Source organism: Antedon mediterranea, chromosome 11 (genome assembly GCF_964355755.1).
Source record: "Antedon mediterranea chromosome 11, ecAntMedi1.1, whole genome shotgun sequence".
Lineage (NCBI taxonomy): Eukaryota > Metazoa > Echinodermata > Crinoidea > Comatulida > Antedonidae > Antedon > Antedon mediterranea.
In genome coordinates this window covers 7,750,138-7,765,785 of record NC_092680.1, presented here as the reverse complement: position 1 = coordinate 7,765,785, position 15,648 = coordinate 7,750,138, and the positions used below count along the sequence as shown (strand labels likewise).

At 32.8% G+C, this 15,648-nt stretch overlaps 1 protein-coding gene across 2 annotated transcripts in view; it reads right to left on the bottom strand.

The window, feature by feature from the left end:
- LOC140063147 (small conductance calcium-activated potassium channel protein 2-like) overlaps nt 1-15,648 on the bottom strand; it is a 78,777-nt gene that overhangs the window by 31,591 nt on the left and 31,538 nt on the right. For both annotated transcript variants that reach the window (XM_072109600.1, XM_072109601.1), the window contains exon 3: nt 2,268-2,363. In XM_072109600.1, coding sequence (XP_071965701.1) covers nt 2,268-2,363 — 96 coding nt within the window. The remainder of the gene's footprint in view (nt 1-2,267; nt 2,364-15,648) is intronic.

Genomic DNA, 15,648 nt, shown 5'->3' with positions numbered 1-15,648 from the left:
AAACAGCGGGAAATGTATTCAACACACGTAAAGAAAACGCACAAACAGTGTTATTAAACCATGGTATACACACTGTTATACAGTGCTAGGCTTATTGGTCACACGCAGATTAACTACCAATATTATATGAAATAATTCGACAGTCGTTTACATTATAAATAGACTACAACAACGTTTCACAATAAAATTCAAATTATAACCTTTATAAGTCGCACTGCGTTAGGAATAACTAAATAATTGTGTGTAATAGTAAAGAAAGGTATACCATAGGAATTCTGTTATATTTACATAGGCCTATTATTATATTTGGTCATAGCGCCATTAATAATATTATCTACAGGCGTGTAATTGTATTCACCCAAAATAATTAAGCATGTTATTTATCGTTTCGAAGTATAACATAACATCCGTATGAAGGCATCAGTATATTTCATGGAATTAACATGCCTGCCTGCTAGTTTTCTAATTTAATTTTTAGAAAAAATGAAACAATCATAACACATAAAAACACTGTCTAGTCTGATAATGGAGTTAATGATTGATAATGATGATGATTGATACTGATGATATTTGATAATGATTATGATTGATGATGATGATAAGGATGATGATTGATAATGATTTATTTATTTTATTTGTTTGATGATTTGATGATTGATAATGATTATGATTGATGATAATGATAATGATGATGATAATGATGATAACTGATAATGATGATGATTCAAGTAAACATTTAAGTAAACATTTATTTCTTTTAAAATCAGAATAACGATATAAAACATTTCTTTCAATTTACAAATAAATTAAATTATTCTTGATGTTGATGGGTAAATTATTCCAAATTTTGGGACCACTGAATCTGATGTTGAGTTGGAATGATTTTTTATGCTGATTGATAATGATTGTGATGATTGATAATGATTGTGATGATTGATAATGATGACGATAATGTTGATGATTGATAATGATTGATAATGATGAGATGATGATTGATAATGATAATGATGATGATTGATACTGATTGTGATGATTGATAATGACGATGATTGATAATGATGATTGATAATGATAATGATGATGATTGATAATGATGATGATAATGATGATGATCGATAATGATTGATAATGATGATGACGATAATGATGAGATGATGATTGATAATGATGATGATGATAATGATGATGGTGATTGATAATGATGATTGATAATGATGATGATAATGATGATGATCGATAATGATTGATAATGATGATGACGATAATGATGAGATGATGATTGATAATGATAATGATGATGATTGATACTGATTGTGATGATTGATAATGACGATGATTGATAATGATGATTGATAATGATAATGATGATGATTGATAATGATGATGATAATGATGATGATCGATAATGATTGATAATGATGATGACGATAATGATGAGATGATGATTGATAATGATGATGATGATAATGATGATGGTGATTGATAATGATGATTGATAATGATGATAATTATGAGATGATGATTGATAATGATGATGATGATTGATAATGATGATGATGATTGATAATGTTGATTAATAATGATGATGATTGATAATCATGATGATGATATTTCTACATTATTTATAATTATAAACAATATTGTTCTAAACAATTATACACGGACGCATTATACAAATTATCAACCCTCCAATAGCACTGATATATTCATCACGACAATTTATATTATGAATTACTATTGACAATGAACAGAAGCAATCACAATCACCGCCTAAGGTTAGAATAATCGAGCCAAAAGTGTATGTCGCCTATCGGAAATCAACGTATTTTATCAGTCATATTTATTCCACTTTTGTTACACATGTTTGTCAAATCGTTGGTGGTCATTACCGTTTACCACAATTTATATTATGTATCGCGTTAACATTCTACGTACACGCAATCCCTAAACGCATTAAAGAATGATAACGAAATTACATAGTTGGTGTATTTGCCTAATATTGGTAATGTGTATCGCGTTAACATTTTAAGTAAACGCAATCCCTAAACCGAACGCATATAATTGATAAATTGAATTTCCATTGGTGTTGTATTCAAAACATTTGTATGGTGTTAGCGTTAACATTTTAAGTAAACGCAATTCGTAAACGCACTGATGGATGATAATTCAAATGTCATCAGTTCATGTAATATGTTGTATTTAAAACATTTGCTTTTGTATTGTGGTAACGAAACCCCTAAACGCATTTGTGAATAATGTTTGCTTACCTTAATTTCTCTGCAATGATACATTACTATAAGAACTAACAGCACCACTGTTGATAAACTGATTAAAGACTTAAGGATTGTTGAATACGGTGAACTCTGCAAAGAAGAAAAACACAACATTAAGTCTAACATCAACAAAAACAGTTTTTCTGGTGATGACTATTAACGGCACCCAGTGTGGATCTAGATCGGACTATACTGTCAAGTACGATATGTATAAGACTGATTTCTTTGCCACCATGGCAAATGTGAGATGCACATTTTATAAACTATGTAACAATATATTAGAAAATACAAACAAAATAAGAAAAACAGAAGAAACTAAATACTGAATTGTTCAGAGTGGGCAGGGAAACAAATGAATACACCTGAGTGATACAGTAGATGATCAATGCAATGAATAATGAAATGTAGGTATTTATTATGATTATTATCTGCACCACTGCCCTGTCTATTTCTTATACATTTATCTCTTATTTAAGAGTATATATCTAAAGGCGAACAATTATAGAATACATTAGTAGGCTGCATGTGAAAATAACGATTTTGTGCATTATATGTGCACATGAGTACGACTATATGTTCGTTCACAAGAGTCATATCATTTTTCATAACTATGCAAGGATGACACCTCGCAATTTGGCGTGGACTACTGGCAACGTCAACGATAATTACATGCGGAAGGCCAGTTAGGGTTGTGTCTTGAAATGCTCAATGAGGCCTTATCATCGTCATCAACCGTCCGTTCATATACTGTGTACATTTTAAACATTACCATACACCAGTTGCACTATCTTATTTCTGAATTATGTTATCCTGTATAAATATGTTTTAAATAACATTTTTTTTTTATAAATATTAATTATCAACAATAGTACGGTGAGATATTAATATTATATTGATAATTCCACTTGATGAGAAAGGGGAAAAAATGTAAATGATACGATATTAATTATAAAAATAAAGATACGGATTCTGATGACCAGGGGTACTAAATAATACTATAGTATAGTCTTTCAAGTGTTGGCATTGCGATTGATAATCGATCAATTTTTTTTAATGATGCATTCCGATTAAAGTATAAAAAGGAACCACCCTTTAATTAAACACTCGCAATACTGTGTTAGAATCATCACGTCCACTGATAGAATTTAGATTACTAAATACACATATATTAGGAATAGTATAGTTAAAAAAATAAGTAGGCCTGGTAGATATGCACAACGTGTTAATATCCCTGCCTTGTATTTGACGCCTGGGTTGACAACTGATGCGACGACACACAAATGACAGTGATGCTACGTGAAACACGAATTACGACATGTCATTCGCATTATTATATCTAGCTAATTAAGTTGCACACGTTGTTAATGATTATGATGATACTAATAATAATTTCAAACTACCATGCATCATTGCATGAACTGGATGGAAGGACGTGCAATTGTTACTCGTAAAACATCAATAAGATCATAAGGAATTTGATATATTTTTTATGTTAGTTAAGATGAGAATATCATATTCATACAATGTTTTTAACATTTTTCTTAAGTTCACTTGTGCTACATTATTCGAATATTATGTGATTTGAATATTATTTACATTTATGATGTCCGTTGACATTCAGCTACAATTGTCTATCGCTTAGTATGAATATAATGCGTATAGGCATATAAAGAAAGTGTGTGTCTGGGGGGATATATATTTAACAATACTAATAGGCCCCTCTAGAATTCAGTCGCATGGTAATTACCTACATAAGGAGAGGTTACGGGTTCAAGTTTCCACTATGCAGTTAACATTCATCCCGCGCATGCTCATATACTTCTGAGAATACGCAGAATGAATTTTCGACTCGAAAGCTGCGTCGAGTAGAGCGTCGTGAAAACAAAGACCTAAATAATAACAGTTAGGAAATCAGAATTTGATTTTTTTAAATTAAATTAAAACATTATAATTCAAAATATAAATAAGTCTGCCAATACACCTTTTTATGTTTATTAGGCATACAGTGTCTAAGGCAAACAAATTGATATTCAATGGATGGAGTCGTTAAAACAAGGACATTTTGTGGTAGTCTTAAAGGCCTAAAACTACCTGCATTATTGCGAAATCATTCCAACTAAAAGGCAATATTACAATTAATTTCCTATATTAAACAACAATTAATAACAGGCCTATCATTGAAATATATGACAAATTATAAAACGGAACAAAGGATTCATGCAACACTTCCAGTCAAAACAATCAACGTTACTAAAAAAAAAGTTAAACATCTTGGGGTCAACGAAGCTTTGATGGAAGAAATCAGCGTGAACAAACCAAAATGTTACAGTATTGTCAAGATATTTTAATCTATTGACATAGAGGGAATTATACAAATATAAATTACAGTGTAACAAAACTTTAGTGATTATACATTATGTACTACACACAAGTTTACAATACATACTTGACATAATAAACAGAAATGAACAAAGCATGACATTATAAAACAGCAAAACTAATGACATAATGAACATTGATGTTGAAGAACTGTAAATCCACCAGGTGTAATCTCAAAGAAAGATGTCTTGGCACATAACATAATCGTTTGTATTGTATAGTCCGGGGAATATGTGCACTGAGATTGATAGACTTAAACAACCATTTGTGTTGTTATCCGCTCATAAACCAACAATTTGTAAAGTGATATTATAACTAGAAATGTCTTGAAGCTTAAATGTGTTATTTAGCTAGACACATTGTATTAAAAACGAGCCCCTGAGATGGGCAAGGTTCGGTGCTCATCAAGCGTCGGTTTTATTAATGGGTTCAATCATTAATTCTAAGCATGTACTATCTATGAAATACAAATAACCATTATGCGTACTATCATGGTTGTTTCACAATCAATCATATTTATATTACAATTGCAGTAGAAAACCTCTTTTGGGACACCACTATTGAGAGGACACTTGCCTCGGACACGAACGAGGGTAAATGCATGTTTTAACAATACGGCCAATCCCTATTGAGGGGGCACTTTGCTAGGTCCCAAATGCGTCCCTTAATAATAGGGGCTACTGTACCAGAGGAATACGTTTAATAGATTAAACGAGGTTGTACAAATTATTTTATCTATGTAGAAATAACTTACTGATACAGTATACACCTTCTGGGTCAATAACAAATTCATAAAGTAGATATTCCTGAACCAATCTGTTGCAATGTTACAATCAATGTTCAATAAGGTCCGAGAAAGTACCCGGATGTGAAGCAGTAAACATCTCATGTCATAATAGTAATATGGCCTTGATAAGCACTTTAATCATGCATTTGTATAGCAATAAGCTTTGGCTATATCATTATAATAATATAATACAGGCGAACAATACCGTATGCAAATGTATATGCTTATTAATATGTTGATTAAATGACCTGATAAGATAAAGTTAGTAAGTTAATAGATAGATGAACCGAAATTATGATGAATGATATTAAGTCGCCCATCTATTTTCCTATTCATTATATTACTATACCAATAAGAAAATGCTTATTAAAATCTCTTAGTATAACCCCTTATTTGGGAAATTTGTATTCAGGTGACACCCCTATTGAGCGGACACGTTCCATTGAAACGAATGAGCAGCAATATATAAATATTTAACACTCAGCCAATCCCTCTATTCAGGGGACACTTCATCCAAAGGTGTTCCCTTAATATATGGATTCTAGTATACCTCAATTATATAGCTATATATTGTCGGGCAGGGACTGTAATAATGAATAAGCCAAGTTCAGGCGACAATTTTTGGTATAGAACGAAGAGTAATGTTCCATGCAGGCTTGGCATTTTTCGCTGGCTGATTACCTTTACGGTTTAGGTCTATCAGTCCTGTAATTTACATCACAATGTGCTGGTCTGAATTTGTCTTTTCAATGTGTATATGGATACGATATTAAAGTTATAAGCCATCTTATCGTGAATGCAATCGACCCATTCAGAGATTCTGAAATAATTATGTTAATAAGATGTCCGATGTAGACTAGATAAGGCTTCTCGTATGCAGTCAGCGTTGTACTTCTTCACCATGTCCGCCCACGTTAAATGTCATGTTGTGAGCATGGTTACACTCAACCAAGTCATTCGTTTAACATTCGTGACGGAGATGAGTTTCTTCTTTTCATTCTTCGAATATGATGAGTCTATGTTTCATGTTATATAATTAATAGTTGTAAGAGAAGAAGACATGTTATATTTCGTTTTAAAACCAGACACAAGCTGGAAGCAATGTTGACTTGGTATGCCCAGGGACGATTCATCTTCCCAGGTGCCTATGCTATAGAAATATGGTATATACAGTACAATTAATATTCATCATTTTGATGTGCCGTGAAAACAATTACAAAAGAATAAATTGCATAATAACATTAATGACCCATATGGTCGTGTTTATACAACACCCTAAATTTGAACACGGCTTTAATTTTTAGCGTGTTGTTCGGACCGAGGTCAACCCACCTTAACGTTTGCTGTTATACTAGAAATCACGATACCGTGTTATACCGGAAGTTTCATCAACACGCAGTGCATGCTAGGATAAAAGGTCAAATCGTTGATCGCGCTTGAATTGGCTGAGTTGTCAACAATCATCGTCGCCTCCTCGCTGTCCGATGTATTCGGGCGGTTTTTACCATTTTTATTGTTGTATTCGTTCACGTTTGCATTGTTGTTTATTTTGTTCTCGGTTCATTTAAATTAATAAAAGTTATTTTAAGGGTTTCATTGTTTCATCTATACACTATGGAAGAAGATGCCATTTTTGCGATGTTATTTTTTATTCTGTTTGGAGTGGGAAACGATAGAGGCCTACTAGGCCTACCACTACGAGTTGGCCCCACTAGGCTAGGCGTAAAAGACGTGGTAGGAGGATGATTGCTGGCAGCGAAGAAGCAATAAATGGGCCCAATCTTGTTAGCAATGTCGCATGACATGATTGATATTACGACCTAATTTAACGAGAGGTCAAAATATACCCTGAGGACACTTCCAACACGGTAACGGCGACCGGGAATCCACCAAATTTTAGGATTCAGCCAAGTAGCCTTTTTTGCAATTAAAATCTCATTACACGGAATCTCTTTGTTGTTATACAACACACTTTTCGTAGGCGTGTAGAATATGCGTGTAATAGCGTGTTGTATAAACGCGCCCAGCCTGTTACCAGTACCGTGTAAAACACAGACAGTAGAAGTATTTATAAATATCTAACATCCGTACTTCCCAGAATGCATTTTAACATGACCATGCGCAATGACTACATTGATAGCAGGGAATAAACACTAAACATACAACATTCAATACTGTGTTTTTATAAACTTCATAATAATTTAAATAAATTTGTATCGAAAGAAGTGTACACTGTAAACCGTGTAACGTTATGCAAATTAATAAGTGTATGATGAATGTTAGGGTCATTATTTAGAGACATAAAAAGAGAGAGCTGGCCTGCTTGAGCGTTTTGTAATTCAAATGAAGGTGAAAATTAATTAAAATGTTGTCAGGTCACAAGAAAATGATCGGATACAAATAATAATACACTCGCCTAAAAATAGATGAATTATTTTAAATTGAAAATTTGAATAGATATCTAACATAATGACTTCTATACTCCCCCAACGTCTGTATTGCAACTAGAGTCTCAACTAGATAATGAACACAACATCACTTAGTAGAACTCAATAGCGATGGCTCGATGCAAAACTACCGTAAGTACTGTGTAGTAGTAATCATAGTATGTTCAATCAATCATTTTATATTCTAATCTAATTTCTAGTCCATCGACACAAACCAGCATGAGAAGTAGAACCCCTATTGATAAGGGGACACATTCAAGGACCCAACACAGTGTCCATCAACCCCGCAGTCAATATCTAAAGCTCTGTCTACACTATCAAACTTCATGTGACAAGAAAATGTGATGATGATGTCATCACTACCATATTTATGCATATTACTACCTTATTTGGGCACATCACATTTTTTTTCAAACAAGTTGGCTGCATGCAGGGTACATATTTTCCCTCGTTGGTTTCATATTTTCTGAACTGGGGGGGGGGGGGGGGTGTCCTAAATTAGGGGTTCTAAATACAATGGGAGTAAATATCGGGAAAGTAGTAATTTGAAAGAGTAATGACACAGGAAACTATGCCTAACAGTACATTTAATTACACGTTGTTTTGTATGTCATTTTAAGCGTTTCAGTCAAGCATAGACCAGCATATTTTCACTGAATCATAAAGTTGCTACCATATTATTTTGGTGTCAAATTGAAGTAAGCATTAGCTGCCATCATCAATAAACAAGGCTAGTATGGTATAATTACGTGTACTGTACTGTACAAGTGTTTACCATGGAGTTCTCTATAGTCTAACACAGTGGCAAATAAACTTCTCTGTCAGTATGTAAACAAGACCCAGACGTACGTCTTATAATGATTTATGAATTGTTTTGGTCTTATTGCAGGCATATTAGTATTACAATTACCACTTTATTAAAGATGTATTTGTCCCCCAAAAACATAAAAAATAAAGATTAATAAATGCAGACTTTAAATATTTTGCAGCTTTATTAAAGTTAGGCACTTTCATAGAAGAAAAAATGATGTTTTGACTTATAAAAAGACAAAATAAATGGTTAAATGTAACCAAAAACCAATTGGCTGGCAGCCAATTTGAATATTTTTTGCTTTAAATTTTAGTTTTTTCATGTAAATATTTATTTTTTCAATCAAATTTTTGGTAAAGTGAATAACTATTATGTAACATTAAAATTGCATATTTAACCTAAAAAATGTTTAAAAATTATTTTTTCAGGGTGACAATACATCTTTAATAGTTTTATGGCTTACATTTAATCTTAGATTTTACAAAGTTCTTTTTTCTCTTATCTAACGTATGGTTTTCTTCTTTTTTTTACATTTTGAAACAAACAAAAATGTATGGCTACAATTTCAGGAAATTTTTCATAACATACTGGAAATAAGCCACATTAAACTGTGTAACAATATTACGTATAAGCTACATGAGCACAAAGACATACAGGCAGACACGGGTATCAAACTCAGCGTACCGAAACATTTAAACTCCATACTTTAATACACCAATAAACATGTCAATATAATACACTGTCTTGATCATGAGAGGTGCAATATTTATAGAAACACCGATGCAATATGATGGAATCAATCAACGAGGCTGACATCTGATATTAAACATTATACTGTATCCGGTAGAAAAAGATTTGAAAATGCAGGGAAAATATAGAAATGTTCTACATTTTGAATTCTGAAATGCAGTTCACAAACTATTAATCATTTAGTCTGCACGATTGAGCATTACAATAAATTTAACAGCAATGTTACAATCTAATGTATTTGAGCAATTGTGGTTATCAGCAGTTTCTGTTACAATACTCAAAGGAAAATTGATTAATTTTTATAACAATAATAATAATTAATAATATTCATTAATCTCACGTCTTCCTAGTTTATATTTTCAAGTTTAAAAATACTGTATATATATTTGTAAAACATTATTTTTGACAATTCACAATTATATTTACAATATTCAATAGTATACAAAAATAAGCGGGTGCTTGTCTGTTTGGTAACCATTGTACAGTATATACATGCCAGACAAAAACAATTACATCACTACAACCGGTGGGGAACTCCCCATCTACTTTAATAGTGTATGTCTATCAAAATTTGTCTATTTTATGAATGTAATATTAATTCTAACAATGAACCATGAACAAACCTCGGTAACAGGAACTCACTTTATAGACCAGAACAACGAATTAGTGGCTTAATAATTTTTTTGTACATATTTTTACCTTAGTGCGAGTATTTTCTAAACAAAATATTACAATGTAGATTTTAACAATAACTATTTACCACCAGTTTATAAGATGGCATTGGATTTTTATGAAACAGATGGGCAATTTGAGATTTGAGGTTTGTCCTCGCGGTGAAAAGCTTCATCAGAAACAAATCAATAGATATTAATTGAATTGATGTCCACTTTGATTTGAACTCAACCGCGCTTGCCCTTGTCAATCAAATTATTTCATCATAGTTAGTATTCATTATGAGAATTAATAAACAAGAAATATTTCTTACAATATCCCTTTACGTTTTGGTTATTACGTTAGGAAACTAACTGATCACCTATAGGTTCAGATTAAACGTGAGGCCAAAAAAGGACAGATACAAATATTTTTATTATCATAACTATTTTGACTTAACCAAAAAGATTGATAAAAGCCCTGGTCTCAATTTATTAGCGAGAACGACGATAATTATTAATGACATGCAATTTTGAATGATATAACACGTTCGTGATGACTACAAAATGACAACGATGGTTCATGTGATAATGATGGAGAACGATCGTGACGATTTATATAAATGATGAAAGTTACATGCAATGCGAATGATGCCAGATGATAAATGCGATGATGATGATGATGATGTCAGATGATGATGATGATGATGTCAAATGATGATGGTGATTGTATAAATGATAATTATAAAATGGTATGCGATGGCTACGATGCAGAACAATGTTATATGATAATCTGATGATGATAATCTTATGATGATGATGATGTCAGATGATGATTGCATACGAGATAATTATATAATAGTATGCGATGGCTACGATTTAGATAATGTTATATGATAATCTGATGATGATAATCTTATGATGATGATTATGTCAGATGATGATTGTATACAAGATAATTATATAATAGTATGCGATGGCTACGATGAAGATAATGGTAGATGATGATGATAATCTGATGATGATGATGATGTCAGATGATGATGAGGATTGTATATAATTATATAATGGTATGCGATGGCTATGATGGAGAAAGATGAACGATGAATGATATAGATGATAATCTGATGAAAATCATGATGATAATCTGATGATGACGATGATGATGATGATGACGATGATGATGATGATGACGATGATGATGATCATCATCATCATCATGATAATCTGAGGATGATGATACTGCTGAATTAGCATATAAGTTGCTTCACTTTGATGAACTGTCCTGTATCTGTATAAAAGTTGAATATTGCTAATGTTAAGTTAATAGTTAATGTTGAACGATCATGTTAATATTGATCACAACGTTGATAATGATTAGATATCAACTATAACAAAAAAAATTAATGATGAACTTTGAACTTTAACGAGAAAGAACATTATGACAGTAAATGGTGTGAGCAAGAGAAAGATTAGATGGTGATAGACTATGACGAAAATAATATAATATTGATGGGCTTCAGTTGATAAACTGCCCTGATTCGGAACAACTTGGATCTGTAAATCCAACTGATAAGTTCACTAATGTAACGCGATTACAGCGTAGGAACTAGTTGACGTCAGAGATAGAATAGCTCACATGAGGTACCAATGTTGTAACATCGGATAATTGTCAATCATAAGTAAAACGAGAGTTGAATTAATAAACATTGATCCGAGAATATTAGATCACCAGGAATCAATGAAGTGTACAATCAACTAAGAAAGAATGTGAACATGCAGAAAAGCTAAATTTAATTTTACCTTTGCTAGTCAGTAAACTATGGTATCTCGGATTAAAGTAATTAATGGTGAGCAATCCCGTTATGAAATTAATAATCTATCATAATAAATATTGTTTTGCTTTTAGCTACACTAAATGGTAGTTTGAAAGAATTAAATATGCACTCAGGACCGAATTATAAAACAAAGAGCTCCAAACTTTGTAATTCGCTTGCTTTTCCGTTACGCATTTCTCAATTATAATTCCTCCTTCCAACTTCGTATTATAAACAATATAGAAAGTAATTTTAAAATTTCATTGAATAAAAAAGCATGGGATGTTATTTATGAAAGGAACCACTTAATCAATACGACTATATAAACACGTCATTCAAATGTTATTTGTTATAACATCTTAGATATTAATAGTAAACTATGAACATTATTGGTCTATAAACATTACTATTACTTACAGAACTGTATTACTAGAAGTGCTACAACGTTAAAGGTCATAGTATTTAGCCTCTAATACATGATGTTCGAAAATCAATTAAATCGTACAGAAATGCGCATGCGCATTTAGAATACAACTGTTATCGTACCATTACTGTGGGTTTATTTCAAATACATCAGACCTACATTTCTGTTTCACTGTAAGTACTTCATTAGTGCTATTGTGAATGATACTGCTGTTTTACAATGCAGACAATGTATTTATTAACGTCTTTATGGGTTCTTCTTCAAATTATCAATTCCATTATCCTCAGACCCAAGATGGCGAATTAGATGTTTGCAATGACATGAGTTTATTTGAATTAAAAGGCCCAGTACGCAACTGTTTCTCCTGAACATTGACAAAATGTATCCAATTAATACCAAAACGACGTCAAAATATTGCAGGTTAGGCCTACGTAAATGTAAATGGTAGGCCTAGGCCTATAGTGAAAATGGTTGTGGCCAGTGAGTTTGTGAGTTGAACTCGGTGGTGCGAATTGTGACCAGGAGGAATCAAAATCACTATTGAAATGGTTTAGGCCTACAGTCAGGCGGATCATGGATCGGAAGAGACGGATCGTGGGAAAAGACGGCTTACGCCAGAAATAATAGAATTTCAATATTAAATGATATAAACTTAACATTGTTATTATAGTATTTATATATTGTTATTAATTACAAATATGTCTAGTAGTCTAAACAATAACCCATGGTCGATCGTACTTACCAAATACAACGGCCAGCACCGCGAAGTTAACTCATTTTAAAGTTCCGCGCTTTCTGAGGATAGGCAACAACCGGAAATAGGGCGAAAAATACGATGTTTATTTAGTCACTAATGGTTTTATAAATACGGCATGGAACAATGTACTTGAAAAAATAGAATTTGCGTTTCTGTGATACAGTAACTGTAGTATAATGATGTCAACAAGGAATGCCGATCACAGATACTATGGGACGCTTTCAGCGCATTTTTTATTGGTGCGAGTGAAATATATATTTTGTTTGCATTTTGTTTTTACAATTTAAATCTAATATCCGGTATCATTGAAATTTAATATGATATAATCGGCCTTGCTGGTAGAGTTGATTAAATACCAGCATAAACAATCAACATGTTCTAATGTGAAAACATTTCTTTGGGTTTCGATAGTATATTGATATGTAGTTCCTTGGTAGTAAACCAGTAATGTTACGTTTGCAAGACTATTTCGTCTAGCTGACTTTTTCAGTTGCTATGCGTTATGACGCCGATTGTTCTAATGTGTAGGCCTATAATATACTTTGTTGTATTTTCACAAAAACCATACTACATAAATGATGATTGACAGGAATATTAATAATAATAATATTAAAATAAATCAAGGCTATGTTTGTATATTTATTAAATTATATAACTTCGACCATATGAATAAAATACTGTCAGGTCACAACATTGACCTCAAATATTCACTATATTGTAACTCAAAGGAAAAGCTAAGGATTTAACTATTTTATATTAGTTTGCTACTAAAATAATCTGAAATAAATTATGAATATATGTGACATAAGGAGTAGGTTAATGAAAGTATAATAAAAGACGTATATTTGAAGGCAATCCCATGCATAAATCGCCAGCTAATATAGACTGCGGATGATCAAATAAAAACTAAATCCCTAAACGACATGGCTTTATATATTATAGTCGTTTACCTTGATTACTCGATTTCAAAATGTTAAAAATGAGACCAATAAACGTAGAAAAACGATGCCAGTACTATGAGAGGCATAAATGGGGTGGGCCAAACATAAGCATAAACATTTAATACATTAACATACAGTTGAACCTTCCAGTACGTGTACTTCATTATGACTGTCGGTCTGTCTGTTCATTTTTTCTTCCATTTTGTATCTTTGTTCTAGGAAGCGGTTACGCTTTTGACTGTACAATCAGGGAAAAAGAGTGAAATTTTCACTCTTCCCTGGTAGGCTTACAATTTTAATTTTTTCGAAGACCTATCCAAAATACGGCCAATATAATCTTAACTAATTGATGAATACGAATAAATAAAAGTGGAGTGAGGGGAGGGGATTTAGAACGCCGCGTGAAATACCTGGTTAAAATAAGCCTAACAGTGTCCCTCTATAGGCATTATACGGTTTTACCTCTACATACAGTACGAACCTAGTAACAAGGGCAACATTAATTGAAAATAGACTCGTATCTAGATGACTGTCAACAGTCGGTTAAGGTCTACCTTGTGACAGCTGCAGAATCGGATACGTATGCCCACTTATCTGGAATTTATTTTTCTGACCCGTCGGTTTGTACGGTGGTTCAATAGTGTCGCTCATACAAAATATAAAGAAAGTTGGGTTTTTATAATAGCCTTGGAATGATGGAAGCTTCTATTATGGCTGTACACGGCGATGATCACCGTCCCACAAATACAGCATTAAGGGTCTTTCACACCTGTTCCAGCACGGTTCCAGTCCGGCGCCGGAAAATCCAATCGAACGTCAATGTTTCGTTTTCACGCGGCTACGCGCATATCGATTGGCGCATAGCCGCGTGAAAACGAAACATTGATGTTCGATTCGCCGGACCGGAACCGTGCCGGAACAGGTGTGAAAGACCCTTTAGAAAACGAAATGCAATGTATTAAACCTGCAGCACTTTAAAAAATAGAAACACATTTATTATAGCATTTAGTTGTCTGATGATCGTTAAGTAGGCGTGAAAGAACATGTACAGTGACTTGTTAAAAGCATATGGCATTTAATTTTTATCGTATGATCATTTACCAAATGGAATCCGAAGACGAGTGAATACAACGTATTAAACCACCATTACCGGAACCCACTGTACAACTTACAATATACCGTATCACGTATGAACTGTAACAATTACATAGTACCATGACCATACTGGCCAATTTACGCAGACGAGCGGTAACGGTAATACAATAATATAGAATCTATGTTATTCCTATACGACCATTTACACACACCGCGGACCGGACGGACGGTTTCTGCTCAGTATAGATACAGATTCTACGTGCGGTTTTCAGCTTACCGTTACCGCCGCTCGTCTGTGTAAATTTGCCTTACCGCGCGTTAAATGTATGCGGGGCAAATATCGATCTTTCCTATACGAGAAAATAATGCTTCACATAGAACTATTTACCTTTGACCTTTCCAGTAAGACAGACCTGGATGAAAAAGATCAATGTCAGTTATCCAAGAAGAGGCTAGTCAGGAAAGATCACTGATCATTGGAATTATGCAATACAACAATTAAATAACATTATTTACT